General features: G+C 40.0%; 1 protein-coding gene across 4 annotated transcripts in view; it reads right to left on the reverse strand.

Moving 5' to 3' along the window:
- Nucleotides 1–259: 259 nt before the first annotated feature.
- Nucleotides 260–16,912, reverse strand: part of SPTLC3 (serine palmitoyltransferase long chain base subunit 3) — a 167,495-nt gene continuing 150,842 nt past the window's right edge. For 2 of the 4 annotated variants that reach the window (XM_030915895.1, XM_030915898.1), the window contains 3 exons: nt 13,003–13,138; nt 7,293–7,422; nt 1,710–2,308 (listed from right to left, as the gene is read on the reverse strand). In XM_030915895.1, coding sequence (XP_030771755.1) covers nt 2,195–2,308; nt 7,293–7,422; nt 13,003–13,138 — 380 coding nt within the window. In that variant the 3' untranslated portion in view covers nt 1,710–2,194. Of the gene's footprint in view, nt 1,027–1,709; nt 2,309–6,740; nt 6,941–7,292; nt 7,423–13,002; nt 13,139–16,912 lie in introns of those variants that run through there. The other 2 variants (XM_030915896.1, XM_030915897.1) reach the window with 2 other exon arrangements.

Here is a 16,912-nt window from a genome sequence, read left to right on the forward strand (position 1 = left end):
TGACAGAAATAGGTCCTTTTGTTTTGTACGTTGCAGTGTAGTAAATTGCCCCTGCCCTCTTGCATCTTGATGAAAAGAGACTAACTTACTCCCCGCCCTCCATGCTGGGTGGGTAAGTAGTTTCCCATGACGAATTAAACCCAATCTCTTCCATGAAAGTAATAATAGTGGACATTCCTGCTCATGAAGACACTCGTCTAGGGGCTTAAAACTTGAACGGTAGATGTGAAGGTGTGTGTGAAGATCACAGATAGATCCGGAAAGGAAGGAAGATGTTTATTGCTTTCCATACCTTGTGGAAAGACTAGATGTCACGCTGTCTTTTTGACCTCCTGTTTCCTTTATAGAACTCAAGGCATTTATGCATTTTGGACAATTAACTAGCAAGAATTTCATTTAAATGCACATATTCAAGAGATGAGAACAGTATGTCTTCCTTTCTTTGCACATTTATGACACATTTTCTTTGCACAAATAATGCTGCATCAGTTTCATTGAGAAGAGTTGGAATTTTGTTATCAAAATCATTGGATGGGAAACGGCATTTTCAGAACCCACTTCTTTTCCTGTTTCGCTAACAATATTCCTTACAACTTGTAAACATTCATGAAGAACTCTATCATTGTGATCCATTTTTAAACCAACGCACCCACTTGGAGTTATAATTTCCCCATAAAAAAACTTTCCATACTGATCACTTTTTTTCCTTTAATACGCTTTGAGCATCAAGGCACATTGCTCCATCCATCGCAGGCGCTGTGGGTGGAGTTTCTATCTCAGTGCATAGCATGAAAGCGTGGGTCCATCTGTGCCACACAAAGCCAAGCCTCTCTTGAAGTGATTTGTTTACAGTGTCATTTGATGGAGTGGAATGTTCTGCAACTCATTCGAACTATTACAGAAGCTTTGCTAAAAGGTCACCACTGCTCTTTAGAGTTTCCAAATCTGGGCACCATCTGGGAGCTTGTTAAAGATAAGGTTCTCCACGGGCTTTTTCCATACAAATGAGATCGGATTAACAAAAGGCTACTTTTCCATAGAAGTTTGTGTTCATATTGAGTAGAAGGGAGAGAGAGAAAGAGAGAACACAAGTAGATTACAGTTAGTTACCTCAAAGTGTGCAAGCCCACTTTCTCCCAATTCAGAGGGCATGTAACAAGTGATAGTATAATTGAATAGGCCTAAACAAGGGTGTTGGTCTTGAAAAAGTTAGAATTTGCTTTTAAATGTCCTTCTTGAATCAATACATTCTTCAAATATGGTCTTGGGAGTCTAAAGGACTTCGAAGATGGTCTTGGGAGTTCTAAAGGACATTGAATTTCACCATTTACTTGAAATTCAATAGGAAAATGACAACTAATTTTTTAAGGTAATAGATGCTATGCAGGGTAAGCATTCACTATGCACTGCACCAACAAGGTTCAAGTTGTTGTAACTACCGTTTTAGTCTAGGCCTAAAAGTGGCTTGTGCTTGCTTTCTGCCCCCTTTCTTATGAAACAAACATCTTGAATTTTCCAAACCTCAAAAACTCAGCTGTAAAACTGTAGGAGACCAGCAAGAGGAAAAGAAAAACTTCCTTCAAAGACATCTCTAGTTGCAGTTGACCAGTTCTGCTTTCCCCTCGAAACATTAACTATGTCTTTTGACACTTGTCTGTGAAAAACATCCAAATGTGACAAATGGTAGAAACAACATTTCTTTACCCTCCTGCCTGGAACTTCCCATGATACAGATGAGTTCTAGCTGATGCTTTTATGAGTGGAACAAGGAAGGTGGCTACTGTCCACCACACTCACCGACATCTGCAGATGGAATAAGTAAACACATAGTGAACTTACTGAATAAAAATTTTAAATCCTCTCATTTGCATTTGGTTGGAACCCCTGAAAGGGTCTGCACAGTAGCAGCTAAAACACAGGCTCGTTGCCATTAAAAATATTCTCAGAAGTGTGTGTGTGTGTATTTCTAGTAGAATACTTGGAAGAAGAGAGACTTAAATCTGGAATCATGTTTTTGTCTCTGCAGTCCAGGCTGGAGACATTAAAAACAACACTGTCTCCCTCAGTTCAATCAAGCTGGTCTGGGAACCAAAATTATCCTGAGGAAGGGGGAGAAATCCATTTATTTTCCTTGTGAGGCAAGGAGGGAGGTCTTTCTCGCAAAGTCTTTGTGTGTCATTCAGGACCAGGAAACTTAATCTTCGAGTTCAAAGCTCGTCTCATCATAGAGCTCAGGACGTGCTGACTTCTTGTGCCGGGAATATTTCAGTTGCAGGAGATCACCCATTTCATGAAGAGCTTCCAAAACCTGCAATGAGATTGCTTTCTAATAGCTATCATTGAACACCTAAGTAACCCTGCTTTGCAGAGGCCAGGTTAATAGCAAGCCTCACAAAGACACACAGTCTTATTTTGCTAGCTTCTTTGATTTTAAAGAAAAGAAGCAAGATCCATACCATTAGGTTGTGGTTTAAGATCCTAGAGGAATGTTAGATGCTAATTAATTTTATTTGTTGTTCTAACTCCATCCTATGAATGTTATTTTATTTTGAGAGTGTGAAGAGGGGAATAAAAACATGTGACCCATGCTTACCCTTAAAATATTTTATTTTAAAATGTAGTGACTTATATGTAATCTTGTGGAAGAAAAAGATAAGGTTGCAGAATGCATTTGAAGTTATATCTTCATGACACAGCAAACCACCTGGCCAAGAACAAAGTGGAATGTTGGGGGAGCTGATTAACATCATCCTCTGTCCCCTCATGCTACCCCAGGCCTCCTGCTTTTAAATACTCATCTCTGTTTCCCATGAAATACTAGAACTTAACTCACACGGACTGAGAACTCATGTTTCAACTCTCTTACTTTAGGCGGGTAGACGTATCCCCACTTTTACACATGAAACAACTGAGATCCAGAAAGTAAAAAAAGGTCATTTTCGATTGTAGTAGATCACTAATCCTATGGTATTGGTCATGCCTTTTTAACCTTTCTGAGCTTGTTTTTCTTAACCTGCCAAATTAGGAGGAAGATAATATTAGGGTCTAATACTCTGAAAAGGAAAGGTGAGGGCTGGGCATGGTGGCTCACGCCTGTAATCCCAGCACTTTGGGAGGCCGAGGCGGGCGGATCACGATATCAGGAGATTGAGACCATTCTGGCTAACATGGTGAAACCCCGTCTCTACTAAAAATACAAAAAAATTAGCCGGGCGTGGTGGCAGGTGCCTGTAGTCCCATCTACTTGGGAGGCTGAGGCAGGAGAACGGCGTGAACCCGGGAGGCGGAGCTTGCAGTGAGCCAAGATTGCTTCACTGCACTCCAGCCTGGGCAACAGAGCGAGACTCTGTCTCAAAAAAAAAAAAAAAAAAAAAAAAAAGAGAAAAGGTAAGGTGAGGGTTGTTAATGTTAGAATGGGTGACTAATGGATCTTATGGACTTTCCTCTTTGGGAAATCTTTCAAACTGACATTATTTAAGATTTCCTCCAACATGTTAAGAGTAATTGATTTCTTGGTGGTAGGAGTATGAGTATTGAAAATGTTCTTCCCTGTTTTTGTAAATTTCCTACATCAAATCTCAGTACTAAGAAAAAGTAACCAAAGTTATCTTTAAAATGACACCTCTCTGGGATAGTTTCTATCAATCTTTGCTGAAGGTGGGGGATGGACTAGTTCAGTGGTATCCAAAGTGAAGGACCTGTACATTTGGGGCATCTGTGAGATAATTTATGGAGGATGCAGGAGCAAAACATTAGGATTTCTATTATTATTATTATTATTATTATTATTATTATTATTATTATTATTATTTGAGACAGAGTCTCACTTTGTTGCCCAGGCTGGAGTGCACTGGCATGATATTGGCTCACTGCAACCTCCGCCTCCTGGGTTCAAGTGATTCTTCTGCCTCAGCCTTTCAAGTAGCTGGATTACACGCCTGGCTAATTTTTGTATTTTTAGTAGAGACGGGGTTTCACCATGTTGGCCAGGCTGGTCTCAAACTCCTGACCTCAGGTCATCCACCCATCTCAGCCTCCCAAAGTGCTGGGATTATAGGCGTGAGTCACCGTGCCCAATCTCTATTCATTTTTATCTCAACCTTTTAAACTTTTATTTATGTGTCTCTTACATAATGGACATAATATATTGGTAATGCGTATATCATTTATAAATAATTTATGTTAATGTTTGCTGATTTAAGACCACCCAGAACACACTCGTGCTCAAAGTTAGGTTTCTTTAGCTTGCTGGTATGGGAGAGGGAGGACACTGCAGAAGAACCATGGGCATCTTAGTGACAGGAGGATGGGAGCGACTTCTCACTGCATTTGAGCTTGTGCCTGAGATGACTCTAAGGAAGCAGGGACTGGTTCTGGGTTGGATGCTGTTAAGAAATGGGAGCAGTTCACTGGCTGGCTATATAGTTATAATTTCTGTGTGAAAGGCGAGAGAATTAAAGCAAGGCTATAGTTGTTATTGGTAAATGAGCAAATGTCACACATGTCGGTCAGAAGAGGGAGACATTAAGTATTGTGGCCTTGTCTCTGTCTTGTCCAAATGTGGTCGCGGAGTGCATGTCTAATCTTATTTCTAGTCTATGAGCCTTTAGGTTCAATTGCTACCTTAATGGACTGGCTGTTCATCAGGGTCATTTTCCACTTTCTCTTACATGTACATTAAGGAACTGCTCAAAATTTTCTGTTGAGATGGGTGCTTGATTTTAAAAGTTTAGAGTCATTTGTCTAGATGATTGATGTCTCAGTATCCTTTCAAAGTAGGTATTTTGCAGCAATTAAGAAGTTGTGAAGAGAATCACATACAGGAATACCTCAATGCTGCTTGGAGCACAAAATTACAAATTCATCCATGTGGTCTGTCCCTCCTGCCATCTCAGGGAACTTGCTTCCTGGCCACGCTCTCTTCTCTCCCTTCTGTGCGAGGTCCCCTCTTCACTATCTTCTTCCCTTAATGTGTAAACATACTCAAGCCTTCTCCACTTTCAAGGGTATTTTCTAAACCTATTTTTCTTTCTACAGTCAGACTTCTTGAACGTTTTGCCTGCCTTTTCTTTCTTTCTTTCTTTCTTTCTTTCTTTCTTTCTTTCTTTCTTTCTTTCTTTCTTTCTTTCTTTCTTTCTTTCTTTCTTTCTTTCTTTCTTTCTTTCTTTTTCTCTCTCTCTTTCTTTCTTTCTTTCTTTCTTTCTTTCTTTCTTTCTTTCTTTCTTTCTTTCTTTCTTTCTTTCTTTCTTTCTTTCTTTCTTTCTTTCTTTCTTTCTTCTTTCTTTCTTTCTTTCTTTCTTTTTTGCCAAATCTTTTTGCCTGCCTTTTCTTAACACCAACTCATTTCATTTAAAAGAAACAATTTGTTAAAATTCACATTCTGGAAATACATACTCATTTTAGAGAATGTGGAAAATATAGAAGGGTGTAAAGAAAATAATGTTCACTCATCTCAAAACCTGGTTAGCTCAGTTGTTAACATGCTATTCAATAATTTGTACTGTGTACCTACTGTGTACAATACACTGGTTTACGTTTTGAGACTATACTGGTGAAGATGAAGGACACGGCAAGTGTGTGTGTGTGTGTGTGTGCGTGCGCACATGTGTACGTGTATAATTTCAAACTCAAATTATCCTCTTTACTCTTTTATTCTTTTATTATTTCTATTCCCTTCATTCCCTTAAAATGCCTACTCTAAGGAACATCAAGTTCCTACTAATTGCTAATCCAATAGTTTTTTCTCATCCCTCACTACATTTAAACTTCCTGCTGTTTTGAGGGGCATTTTGACCCTCTTCCTGCTTGAAACTTTCTCCTCTGTATGGAGTTTAATACTACACTGAACATGTCTTTCCTGACTGCTCTAGTTCCATGTAAGTCTGGGTCCCCACCTGTGATTCCTGTATCTACCCTGGAATGTAGGCACTCCCCAGGAGTCCACCCTGTTCACTGTTGCTCACATCTGGACAATTACATATTCTACTGTGGCTGTAAGGATCCCTCAGTTCCCTAAACTATAGCAGCTCCAGCTTTGCATACTCTCCTAAGCTCTAGAATCTTACTTTTCTTCTATAGGTGGCCCATGGACACATAGTCTCAACATGTCTAGGACTGAGCTCATTCTATTCCCCCACTCCCATTGAAAATTTGCTGTTCCTTACTGTATACCTTATCTCATTTAAGTGCTTCACCATCCTTCTATTCATCAGGGCTAAAGACCTCAAATTGTCTTTGATTCTCTCTTCCCACATATGCACCACATCCAATCATTTGTCAAGTCATGGCAGCTCCACTCACTTGTAATATTTGTTCATGGATTCATTTCTTTTGTTTCCACTGCCATTAGCCTTGTCATCTCGTTTTGTTTAAATAGCTACATCTTAGGTCCTTTCCTTTTGCCCCTTTCCTCTCCAATTCATTTGTCGTGTTTATTTCATAATGACATGATTGTGTCACTCCACTGATTGGAAGTCTTGAATGATGCTCGGTAACCTTTATTAAAAAGGCCTGGCTCAAAAGCCACTTCCCCTGTGAATCTTCTCTACTCTAATAATTCAGCCCACCTTCATGCTCCCACAGTTTTCTATATTTCTTCTTCAAGATTAATTTATTCTGTCTGGTATTATATGTGTTGCTTGTTTATTAGCATCTTCTCCTAGACTTTTTGCCCCAGGTTTGCACATAGTCGACTCTCAATAGTGTTTGCAAAACTGCATTTATGTTATGTGACTCTTCCCATTATCTCCAAACTGAGTAGATGGCTTCATTCTCTGATATTACTTATTCACATAACGATGGAAATCAAGGGACAACAAAAGGCAATTTAAAAGTCATTTCCGCCTCACTTAGGTGCTGCTGTAATGTGGATTTGTTCTTGTTGTTGGTTTTCCAACATGTTGCTTAGTTGGGTCATATTTTATTATGGCAGATTTCGTGGCTATGAAAAATGGCAGGATACACATAATTAAGTCCAAAATAGCATTTTACACCAGGTTTTGCCTTTAAGATAAAGTAAATAGAACAACATTTGGCTACTCAGTCAGTCTTTTCTAGGAAACCAAAATACTGATTGAAATCTTCACTAAACTGATTTTCTTTTCTATCTACTGAGTGGTCACAGTGTTGGCTGTTGTTGATGTGCCCTTATTTTTCAGCAGTGACTTTTGTCAGTGTTGTTTTCCTAAATCACCCAAGAGTAACTCAGAGAACCCCAGGCTGTTTCAATAAAAGGACTTGCTTTGAATCCAGGGTACCGGTACTGAGCTCCTGCTGGCCTGTGGTGTACTCACCGTGTCTAACATCTCCCGGGTATGTGCTGCTGAAACACAAAACCGAGCCCGAGCTTCTGCGAGGGGAGTGGCTGGAAATCCCACGACCACCACTCCAATTTTTTTCTCTAACATATGCCTTGCAAAAGCCCTTAAGGAAAAGCAAAAAAAGAAAAAAAAAAAAGTGGTTAATTGGGAAAAGACAACATTATCCTGACAAAAAAAAGAATATGGCTAATTGACTTTTTCTTTTTTTCTTTTTTTACGATAGTAAGTGGAAGATGATTGAAGTTTTTGAACTTCTGTCAAATACAATTGACGAATAAATGGGCAGTCAGCCACTTGGTGCCACTCATGATGGTGTGTGTGGGATTATGGGTCTGACACACTCATTAGGTAATTGTGGATATTGAGTCTTTGACACCAAGCAGAAAATGTTTATGACACTGGTTTAACAAATCTGCAGTGATATAAAATCCACCTGCAGGATCCCTAGGTATAAAAACCAAGAAGTTCCTATAATGCAATTCCATAAAGAAAGAATCTGTATTAATTGTAAACCTACATGTTTTAAAAACTTAATACCAATAACATAATGTGGAAATTTCAAGGAGCCTATACTTAATAAGTATAATGTGAAGACCAAGATCAGAGGGTCTGTAGGATCCAACCCCAAGCCAATATTCTCACTGCAGCGCCAAAGATTATGTTTTCCATCAAATCAGAGATAAGAAATAGCAAGGTCTCCTGATTGTTTCATAAGTGAATGAACATACCCAGGGATGCACAGGGATAATAAACTCAGCGACTGAGTTTAAGAGGAATAGGGCAGAAGGGAGACCAGGAAAGAAGTGTTCACGCAGAGAACCTTACAGCCTATAGGACGTGTCATAGAACCAGAAAGCTGTTTGATGCAGGGTAAAACCTTCGTAAGCTATGATTCCTTCTCTTCATCCTTCTAGTCTCTTTCTTTTCCAGAGCGAATCTCAGTAACAATTCTAGAATATCAAGCTCAAAGGCTGTAAATATCTAGTGCTGACAGCCAAGGTCAGGCAAAAAGGCATGTACTCCCAAGTGACTCTTTTTCCCCTTTGGGCTCTGTTAGTCTTTGCAGGAAAACTTAATTACTGAGTGACTTTACCCATAAGTGAGGTAAATGCCTCAGATCTGTTCTTAGCATTAAGAGATTGCTGTTGTATTATTTTAGGCTGGAAGCTGACAGCACCAGAGAAACATTCCAATCACAGCTCAGGAAGAATTCTTGAACCAGACATGGGGAATAAGCCTGCTCTTCCATTCACTTGTTTTGCTGTTGAGCAGTCTGCCTTTTGGTTGTTTCAGACAGAACATAGGTTATCAGATGAAGCAATGAAGACTGCAAGACCTACAAGATGCATAGCTTCTCTGGCCCCCTGGCTTGGGTGAGGCAACATTAGCCCTTTGATTTCAACTAGGAAGGTTAGAAGGAGATGAAGCTTTCTAGCTGAGAAAGCTTGAAAACAGAGGCTGTTCTTTCTTTCTCGAGCACCCTATGGAAGGCTGCCCACGGAACTGCACAGAATGAGAGCTCATAATTGTCTGAGAAACAAGTCAAGTGCTTTTATTGCTAGAGTACATACCACCTGACCCCTGATCTCAGGCCAGTTTTTGGGACTCCCAGAAGACCGCTTTCACTGTCTGCATGTTTCTCTTTGTACCAAAGGAAGCATGTTTTGCCAAAGAATGCAGAGAAAATATATGACTCTGTTGATTCATTAGGCTAATCTGGCGTCTCCCTGGAGCACTTTTGAATTTAAACCTTAGACTACTAAAGCTAGTGTTCTTCAGTTAATATATATGATTGCACTGGAAATTTTATATAATGAGCCTTTCTGTTTGTACTCCCCAAAGCAATTGGCAATAGGCTGAAAGAAACTAAACTATGTGAAATAATAATAATAATAATAATAATAATGATAATAAACATTAGCATTGCACTGTATGCAGAATCACTACTTCTTGTATAACACCATCTTCCAAGTGTATTACATGAACAGGGGAAGAAAAATGCAAACCCTTTACCAAATACCAAATACAATACATTCTTGATTATTTAAGTATGTTTTATGGGTGAAATCACATTACACAGCTCTCTAGAAGATTCCAGTGGTAGAGTTATAACAAGGTTTTGTTCAAAAGGATAACTTGCTATAGACTATGTTTTCATTCTGCATAGGAGGAAATGTGGAGAGATCACCATTCTTTAATAAAATCAAAGGTTTTTAGATGACCAAATGAAAGAAGTGCTTCCACACTGGCTTATACAATTAACACCCTATTTCAAAAACATCTCTACCTATAAACTTCCAACAAAGAAATATCGCAGAAGGAAACAAAGCTAGACAGCAGGCAAACTCTTGCCAGCAACTCCTACCAGTAACAGATAACACTACCTTTTGTAACTAACCTGTTCTCTTTCCTTAGGTGAGCCAGATTTTTTTTTTTTTTCTGTTTGTAGTGATTGTTGCCTTTTGAATCACCAATGATGACATTAAAAATAATTATACTCTATGTTGCTTTAATGAGATGTGCATTTTTTTCCTATGGACTAAAGCTTGAGAGATTGTGTTCTGTGTTCAAAAGAGCTCTAATTTATGAAGCCAATGAAACTGGCTTTGAATTCTGGGCTCTGCTGCCTACAACCTGTGTGAGTCTTAGAGAGCAATTTTTTTTTTTTTTTTTTTTTTTTTTTTTTTTTTTGAGACAGAGTTTCACGCTTGTTGCCCAGGCTGGAGTGCAGTGGTGTGATCTCAGCTCACTGCAACCTCTACCTCCCGGGTTCAAGCGATTCTTCTGCCTCAGTCTCCCAAGTACCTGGGAGTACAGGTGCCTGCCACCATGCCCAGCTAATTTTTTTTTGTGTGTGTATTTTTAGTAGAAACAGGGTTTCACCGTGTTGGCCAGGCTGGTTTCAAACTCCTGACCTCAGGTGATCCACCTGCCTCGGCCTCCTAAAATGTTGGGATTACAGGTATGAGCCACCACACCCGGCCTTAGAAAGTAATTTGACTTTTCCAAGTCTTAGCATCTTCATATATAAACTAGGGCTAAACATCCTACCCTCCATGGGTAATCACTGAGGTCTAATAGCCTTACTTAGCATATATTTAGTACTCTGTGATATTAGCTCTTCTTAAAAAACAATCTTAAGTTGAAAGAAACAAGATGGTTTGACATATTATCCAGTGTATATAGCAATATGGAAGCGGAGTGTAGCGGGATCTTTACCTACTATTTTTTTCTGGACGTTTTATTTTTAGTAATGCAACCAAAAATCGTAATAATTATTTTGGAGAGTTGTGCAACCATGGTGACTCAACCTTGCACTCAGTTGAAACTGATAATGATCATCATTGTTGCAGAGTAGTAGTAGTAAAACGGCTACTACTGATTGAATGCTTAGGGCACGCCAACTACTATATTAAGTGCTTTGTACACATTACTAAAAATGACATTGTTAATGACTTTATTGATTAATGCTATTAATAATGACAGCTAACACTGAATAGCTCTTATATAAGAAGTAACATGCTAACTGCTTTATGGACATCATCTTGTTTAATCTTCACGGTAACCTTATGAAATCGATACTATTATGTCCCATTTTATAAATGAGAAAGCTGGAGCTTCAGAAAGCTGAGTAACTTGTCCAACAATCCCCAGCTAGGAAGAGGAAGAATCAAATTTCTTTTTGATTCCAAACGTTTCACCACACCATAGAGCATAACTTTTATATGAAGCATATTGTTCATAGCATATTGTATGAATTCTTGAAGTTAAGTGCGTTTGTTTTCACTATTGATGGACTCTTCTCATCGGGTTGGTTCAGTTTTCCAACCTGTTGGAATTCTAATTCTGGCTTTTATTATTAAAGTTGGAACTATCCAGAACACTCCCTGCTGTCACTATAACACTCCAGAATTATGTGTGTTATACCTTGGACAAGTTTATTTTCATGCCTTCTTTTGAGCTAATGAGAAAATATTAGATAAACCTGAGCTAAGTTTGGACTATTTCTTCCAGCACACATCATTTCCCCAATCATTTTGAATAAATGTATGTGTGTCTGTGCGTGTGTGTGTTTGTGTGTCTTCAAAAACCAGGTGGTTAAAGGCCTTTGGATTGTCTGCTACTTTCAGTCACCATTGTCACCCCTCCTTGACACTATCACGGAGCAGTACGATGTATAACATTTCTGTGGCACATTATGTCCTCAGACACTTCAGGCACTGTTTTCCTGACCCAGATCTGTGAACAAAGGGCCAGCTGGTGGGAATGATGTGGCATGCTAAAAACTCATGCTTGTTTTAACTGCTTGTGATTTTGCTGTGGTAAAATGACCCAAGACATAGTCTGAAGAATCAGTCTTTTAGGAACTTAAAACTCAGTCTTGCCCTCCGTGAGTTTTCACAAGTAAGCCCCAAGCCTCTTTGATTGGTATTTTTCTATACTTCAAGTACTCTGCCAATCTAGTCAGGCTACCAGAGAGTCAAACAAAGTTCCAGCAATGGGTTACACTGGAGGGGAGTTAGGACCACTAGAATCTGATGCATAGTATGTTGAATATGAATTTCTATCATGTGCTTGGTCAGAGACACAAATATTTTACCTTTAGAAAGGATTTTAGTTAACTTCCTTTTTTTTTGAGACAGGGTCTCATTCTATCACCCAGTCACCTAGGCTGGAGTGCAGTGGCACAATCTCAGCTCACTGCAACCTCTGCCTCCTGGGGTCAAGTGATCCTCCTGCCTCAGCCTCGCTAGTAGCTAGGACTACAGGCATGCACCACCACTTCCACCTAATTTTTGTACTTTTAGTAGAGACAGGGTTTCACCATATTGGCCAGGCTGGTCTCGAACTCCTGACCTCAGGTGATCCACCTGCCTCAGCCTCCCAAAGCGCTGGGATTACAAGCATGAGCCAATGTGCTCTGCCAGTTAACTTCCTCTTAACATGTAATTAGTCTAATTACATTAGTCTCTAGTAGGTTGGAGAAGGACTCATGTATAAAATTGTCCCTGCCAAACTGACAAAAAGTCATGTTCTCCTCTTTATACAGTTGTTGCTAATGCTCAGTTTCAAAGTTGCAATCAAGTAAACAACCCCCAAATAGGTTCACAGTAAGGGCATGAGAAACTGAGCATGAGCTTCAATGTGAGCCTCAGTTTGGGTTTTTGCATCTTAGTTTTACTGCTGTTTGACTTGTGTGGCTTGGGGCAGGTTGCTTAACTGCTCTCAACCTCAGCTTCCCCACGCTTGAAGTGAGAATGTCCTCTTCTGAGGATGGCCACAGAGTTCAGTGGGAGAAAGCACAGAGCCTGATCACATTGTTTTGATGGTAATATGGGGAGAGATGATCTTCAGAAGTTCTCCCTGAGAACGGTCTTGGGTCAGAAGGAGGCTCAGGATCATGCTTAATTTACAGGTGAGGCTGAGGGAGATAAGTGATTTCCCTAATTTCACAGGACTTGAATTTAGGGAGAGAGCTCAATCTTAGCAACTGGTTCCCTTTCTATAAGACCTGTGGGAAAGGTCTAGCTGATAGGCTGGCGGGTGGCTTCTGAGCAGCTGTATGAGTGAATTCTGAACTCAATCGCCCCATTCCAAATGCATAATCTAACGCCTGTGCCAAAAAGCCATCTTAGGTCACCTTGGGGTTTAGGTGTGATTATGAGATGCCTTGGATACTTACGCTACTTTACCAGGCATGTAAAGAAGCAGAGGAACAACAGAAGCATTCTCATTGCCATAGATAATGAATCCCATTTCCTGCAGTCTTTGTCTGAAGTATCTTGTGTTTTTCGCAAGTTGCCGTACTCTCTGCAACCCTGAAAAGAGACAGGCGTGAAATCCATCAATTCCCACTAGAAAGAGGGAAGTAAAGTTCAGGTCAACTTGGCAAGCATCTCTAAGTCTTTCTGCAGGCCAGCAGCACTAGCTGGGAGGAGGAAGTAGGGAAGGAGATATCTCCTGGGGAGTAGGTGTGGGCACTGATGCCCTGGTACTGCACTGAACCTGGAAGGCAGGAAGAGAGGTAGATGATGCTACGAGGTGCTGCAAGCAACTGAAGCCAGGCTACGCTAGAAGGCCAGTGGGAGGCAGGGGAGGTACCTATTTTTTATAGACTCTGTGCGAAATACCTTAAAAACATCAACACGAGAGAAGGGAGTGTGATTAGAAGTAACATAACCACTTCCCCCCACCCCCTACGCTTCATAGCAGATATTGGTAGATGCTTTTTAGCTAAGCTGAATTGGCTCATTAAATTGTCCCTCATTTAAATCTCTAACCAAAGGATCCTTCATCCAATCTGAATTTGTAGGGATAGCACAATCATAGACAAAGATAAGTCCTGCTGAGATCAGGGCTGTTTTTTGAGGCATTTGGTGGTAGACTGATAGAAGGGAGGAAAGAGGGGGACCCCTGCTTTCCCAAGCCAGAAAAAAGGACAACATTAACCCAAAACAGAAGGACAAGCAAAGTACGTACAGGGATCCATGTCAAGGGTATTGGTGCTTCAGCTCTAAGTCTTATATCCTGTGTGCTAAGTGTGTGTCCCAGTGCAGTGTTCACACATGTGAGATGTCAAAGTGATGAAAGAGCAGAAAGTCCCATCCCGAAGATGCCTGTCTACTCGGGTCCTGCTTCAAAATAGGTGGGTAAGTAAGCCAGCCAAAGCTAGATAGTGTTTGCTCAATAAGAATGAATAGGATTAAACACTGAAGTCCCCTAGAAATCAGCTCAAAGTTTGCATTTGATGCAGGATTGCTGCTGAGCAGGAATGTGCCACTACAGTCTTATATCTTACTGGTTGTCTTTAGTGGACCTCCATTCTGAGTGGTGAGATGTTCAGACGAACTGGTCAGAGATTCTGCTCTAGAGGTTATACAATGTTTTGAACATCACTCATGGGTATTTGTAACTCTTCAGATGGAAATAGGGTAAACATTTCAGTAAACATATCAATCACAGTCATCTGGTCTCTTCTTAGAGAAATGGCCCCAGATTGTGCCTTGACAAAGGATTGAGCAGTGGGCATCTTGTGCTCAGCATCCTCCTCCAGAGAACCATACTATTTGAGTAGTGTTGGCCCTGACTTTCCTCTTTTCTACAAGGTAGTATGAGGGCCAGTCTTGATCAGTTGGAATACTTCATCCCTCTGAAATTGGTTTGATGATGGAGCACTACTAGGGACTATTTGAGTCTTTCTTTTAGATTGACTGAGGAAGAAGTGTAAGCATCAAATAACTATAAAGCTGCATCTTTGTCCTCACCTGGAGGAAGCCTGCTTGAGAATGATATTGACTCACATAGAAGTCACTGTGCAGGACACTGAGAGTCCTGATGGCATCATCTGAACCTTTGGGTCTAGCTGTGCCTAAGCCAGACCAGTTTTTTGGACTTCCCTGCTGTGTGAGCCAATACATTTCCTCTTCTGCCTCCTATAACCAAATGTGTCCTGAATAATTCAGGTGGTGGCTACTAATTGGATCAAGTACTCTAAAGGACAATAATAATATCAACAACAACAATAATTATAGCTCACCCATGTGTGATGTCACCACTGTTATAAGCTCTGACATTTATTGATTTAGTCGTCACAACAACCAAATTGGTGTAAGAACTGTAATCCTATGTTATACACAAGGAGAAGCCAAGTAACTTACGCAAATTTACATAGTCGGTAGGTGACCAAGCCAGAATTGGATTCTAGAATCTTAGATTCTAGAATCTGTGTTGTTAGTCCCTCCACTATAATGCTCTGCCCGGGTAAGGGATGGTGGTCATCGGTTCTTCTAAAGATCAATAAAACTCTCATTTCTGCCAGCTGTTTGTATCATGATTTATATATATATATTTATATTAAAAATATATAAATATATATATTTTTTAAGTAGAGGTAGTTGAGAGTTGAAGGCTGAGCAAGTGCTTGATGGACTCACGTTGTGAGTGGTTGGATAAGGTATTGCTAGCATAGGATATCACTAGGTTGGAGTCTAGGGCCCCCTTCACTTTAGGTAGAGGTCCTGAAGGGCTGTGTCCAAGGAGCGAGGGTGAACCAGGTGTAGACAAGCTCCCAAAGGCACTTTCTTTATCCAGACATCTAACATTTTTTCACTAGACTCTATCACTCCCAAAATACTTCAAATATTCCTTTAAGTTTTCCTTCGCTCATCGGGCCTAAATGGACTTAACTTCTGTGACACCCTAATTGTGTTAACGATACAGTATATGCAGAGAAATGGAGATTTACTTGAGTGGAACACAGACCAAGGAGCAAGATGCTAAATGCCCTGATCGTCCATGCTTGTTTTCTGTTACTTTCTTTTTCCCAACTCCAGTTCTCAAGGATGATCCCTCCCCAACTCTGCCAGCTCCCAGCAGGCAGATTGGGATGGAGAGAGCATCCAGCTTATTGTTCTTTCCTAGGGATGCTGACATCTCAGCCCCTCTATCCTGACCACAGACAATGAATGGAGCATCCCCTTGACCCAAAGGCAGTCCACTTGGGTGTTAGCAAGGAAGCCATACATTGGTCTATCATAGGAGCTTTGAAAAAGAGATAACAAATATAAATTAAACAAACCAGATCTTCTTGCTATTACAGTGTGGATGTGAAAAATCTGGAGGATGGTAGTAAAATTTAGTTGGTAGTAAGAGTAGAAATTGAAAGACATAGAAAAAACGCTTATTAGCAGAATCTGTGAGACAGAGTAAACCATTGGTTGGTAGAAGTTGTAGCTACCTATAAAGAAGAGAAGTGGGCAGTTCAAGGTTAGTCAGTAACAATAGGAATAGTAAGATATAAAAACGGAAGAGCTTATAGTCTAGTGAGAGAAACAGACATTAATCAAATAATCACACAAATGGTTGTAAAATTGCAACTCTGATGAGCAGTGTAGAGAAATGTTATGTGGTGTTACGAGAGCTCATAAGAGGAAGACTGGACCAAATCTGAAAAAAATCAATAAACAATGAATGAATAAAGATCCAAAGGATGAGCAAGTATTAACCACACAAAAAGCTAAAGGAGAGTATTCCAGGCCTAGGAAACAGGTGCAATGGTCTTGTGGTTTGTGGAAGAACACAGAAGTTGTGAACAAGGCAAGATGTAGTTGAGGGTGGGACAGGATGAGGCTGGAAAGATGAATGGATTGTCTAAAAAAGAAAAAATGAGGTGAGACTATAGGGATTGAAGAATCCCACACTTGATGATTAGAAGGAGTAGGAATAAGATGAATTTGAAAGGGAGACAAAAGAGCAGCAACTAGAGAGGGAGAAAACAAAGCCGGACAGAGAATAGTGTTCCTTGGTTTTATCAACATGACAACTCATTGACAACCTTTACTTTGGAGTCCCTGGATGGAACTTTGATTTTAAAGAAAGAAACAAGTAGTTCCAAGTATGGTTTCTTAGTTCATATTCCTTTCAAAATCCCCAATTCTAAATTTGCAATGTGAGTACAAGTAAGAAATCCAGAGATGTGTAGAAACATCTGTGTGTCTATATATATATATATATATATATATATATGCTTAGACACAGTCTCTTTTGTCCTAAAAAAAGGAATTTTATAACATGCTGGTGTGTCCCTTGGAAAC

This window comes from Rhinopithecus roxellana, chromosome 13 (assembly GCF_007565055.1).
Source record: "Rhinopithecus roxellana isolate Shanxi Qingling chromosome 13, ASM756505v1, whole genome shotgun sequence".
Classification (NCBI taxonomy): Eukaryota; Metazoa; Chordata; class Mammalia; order Primates; family Cercopithecidae; genus Rhinopithecus; species Rhinopithecus roxellana.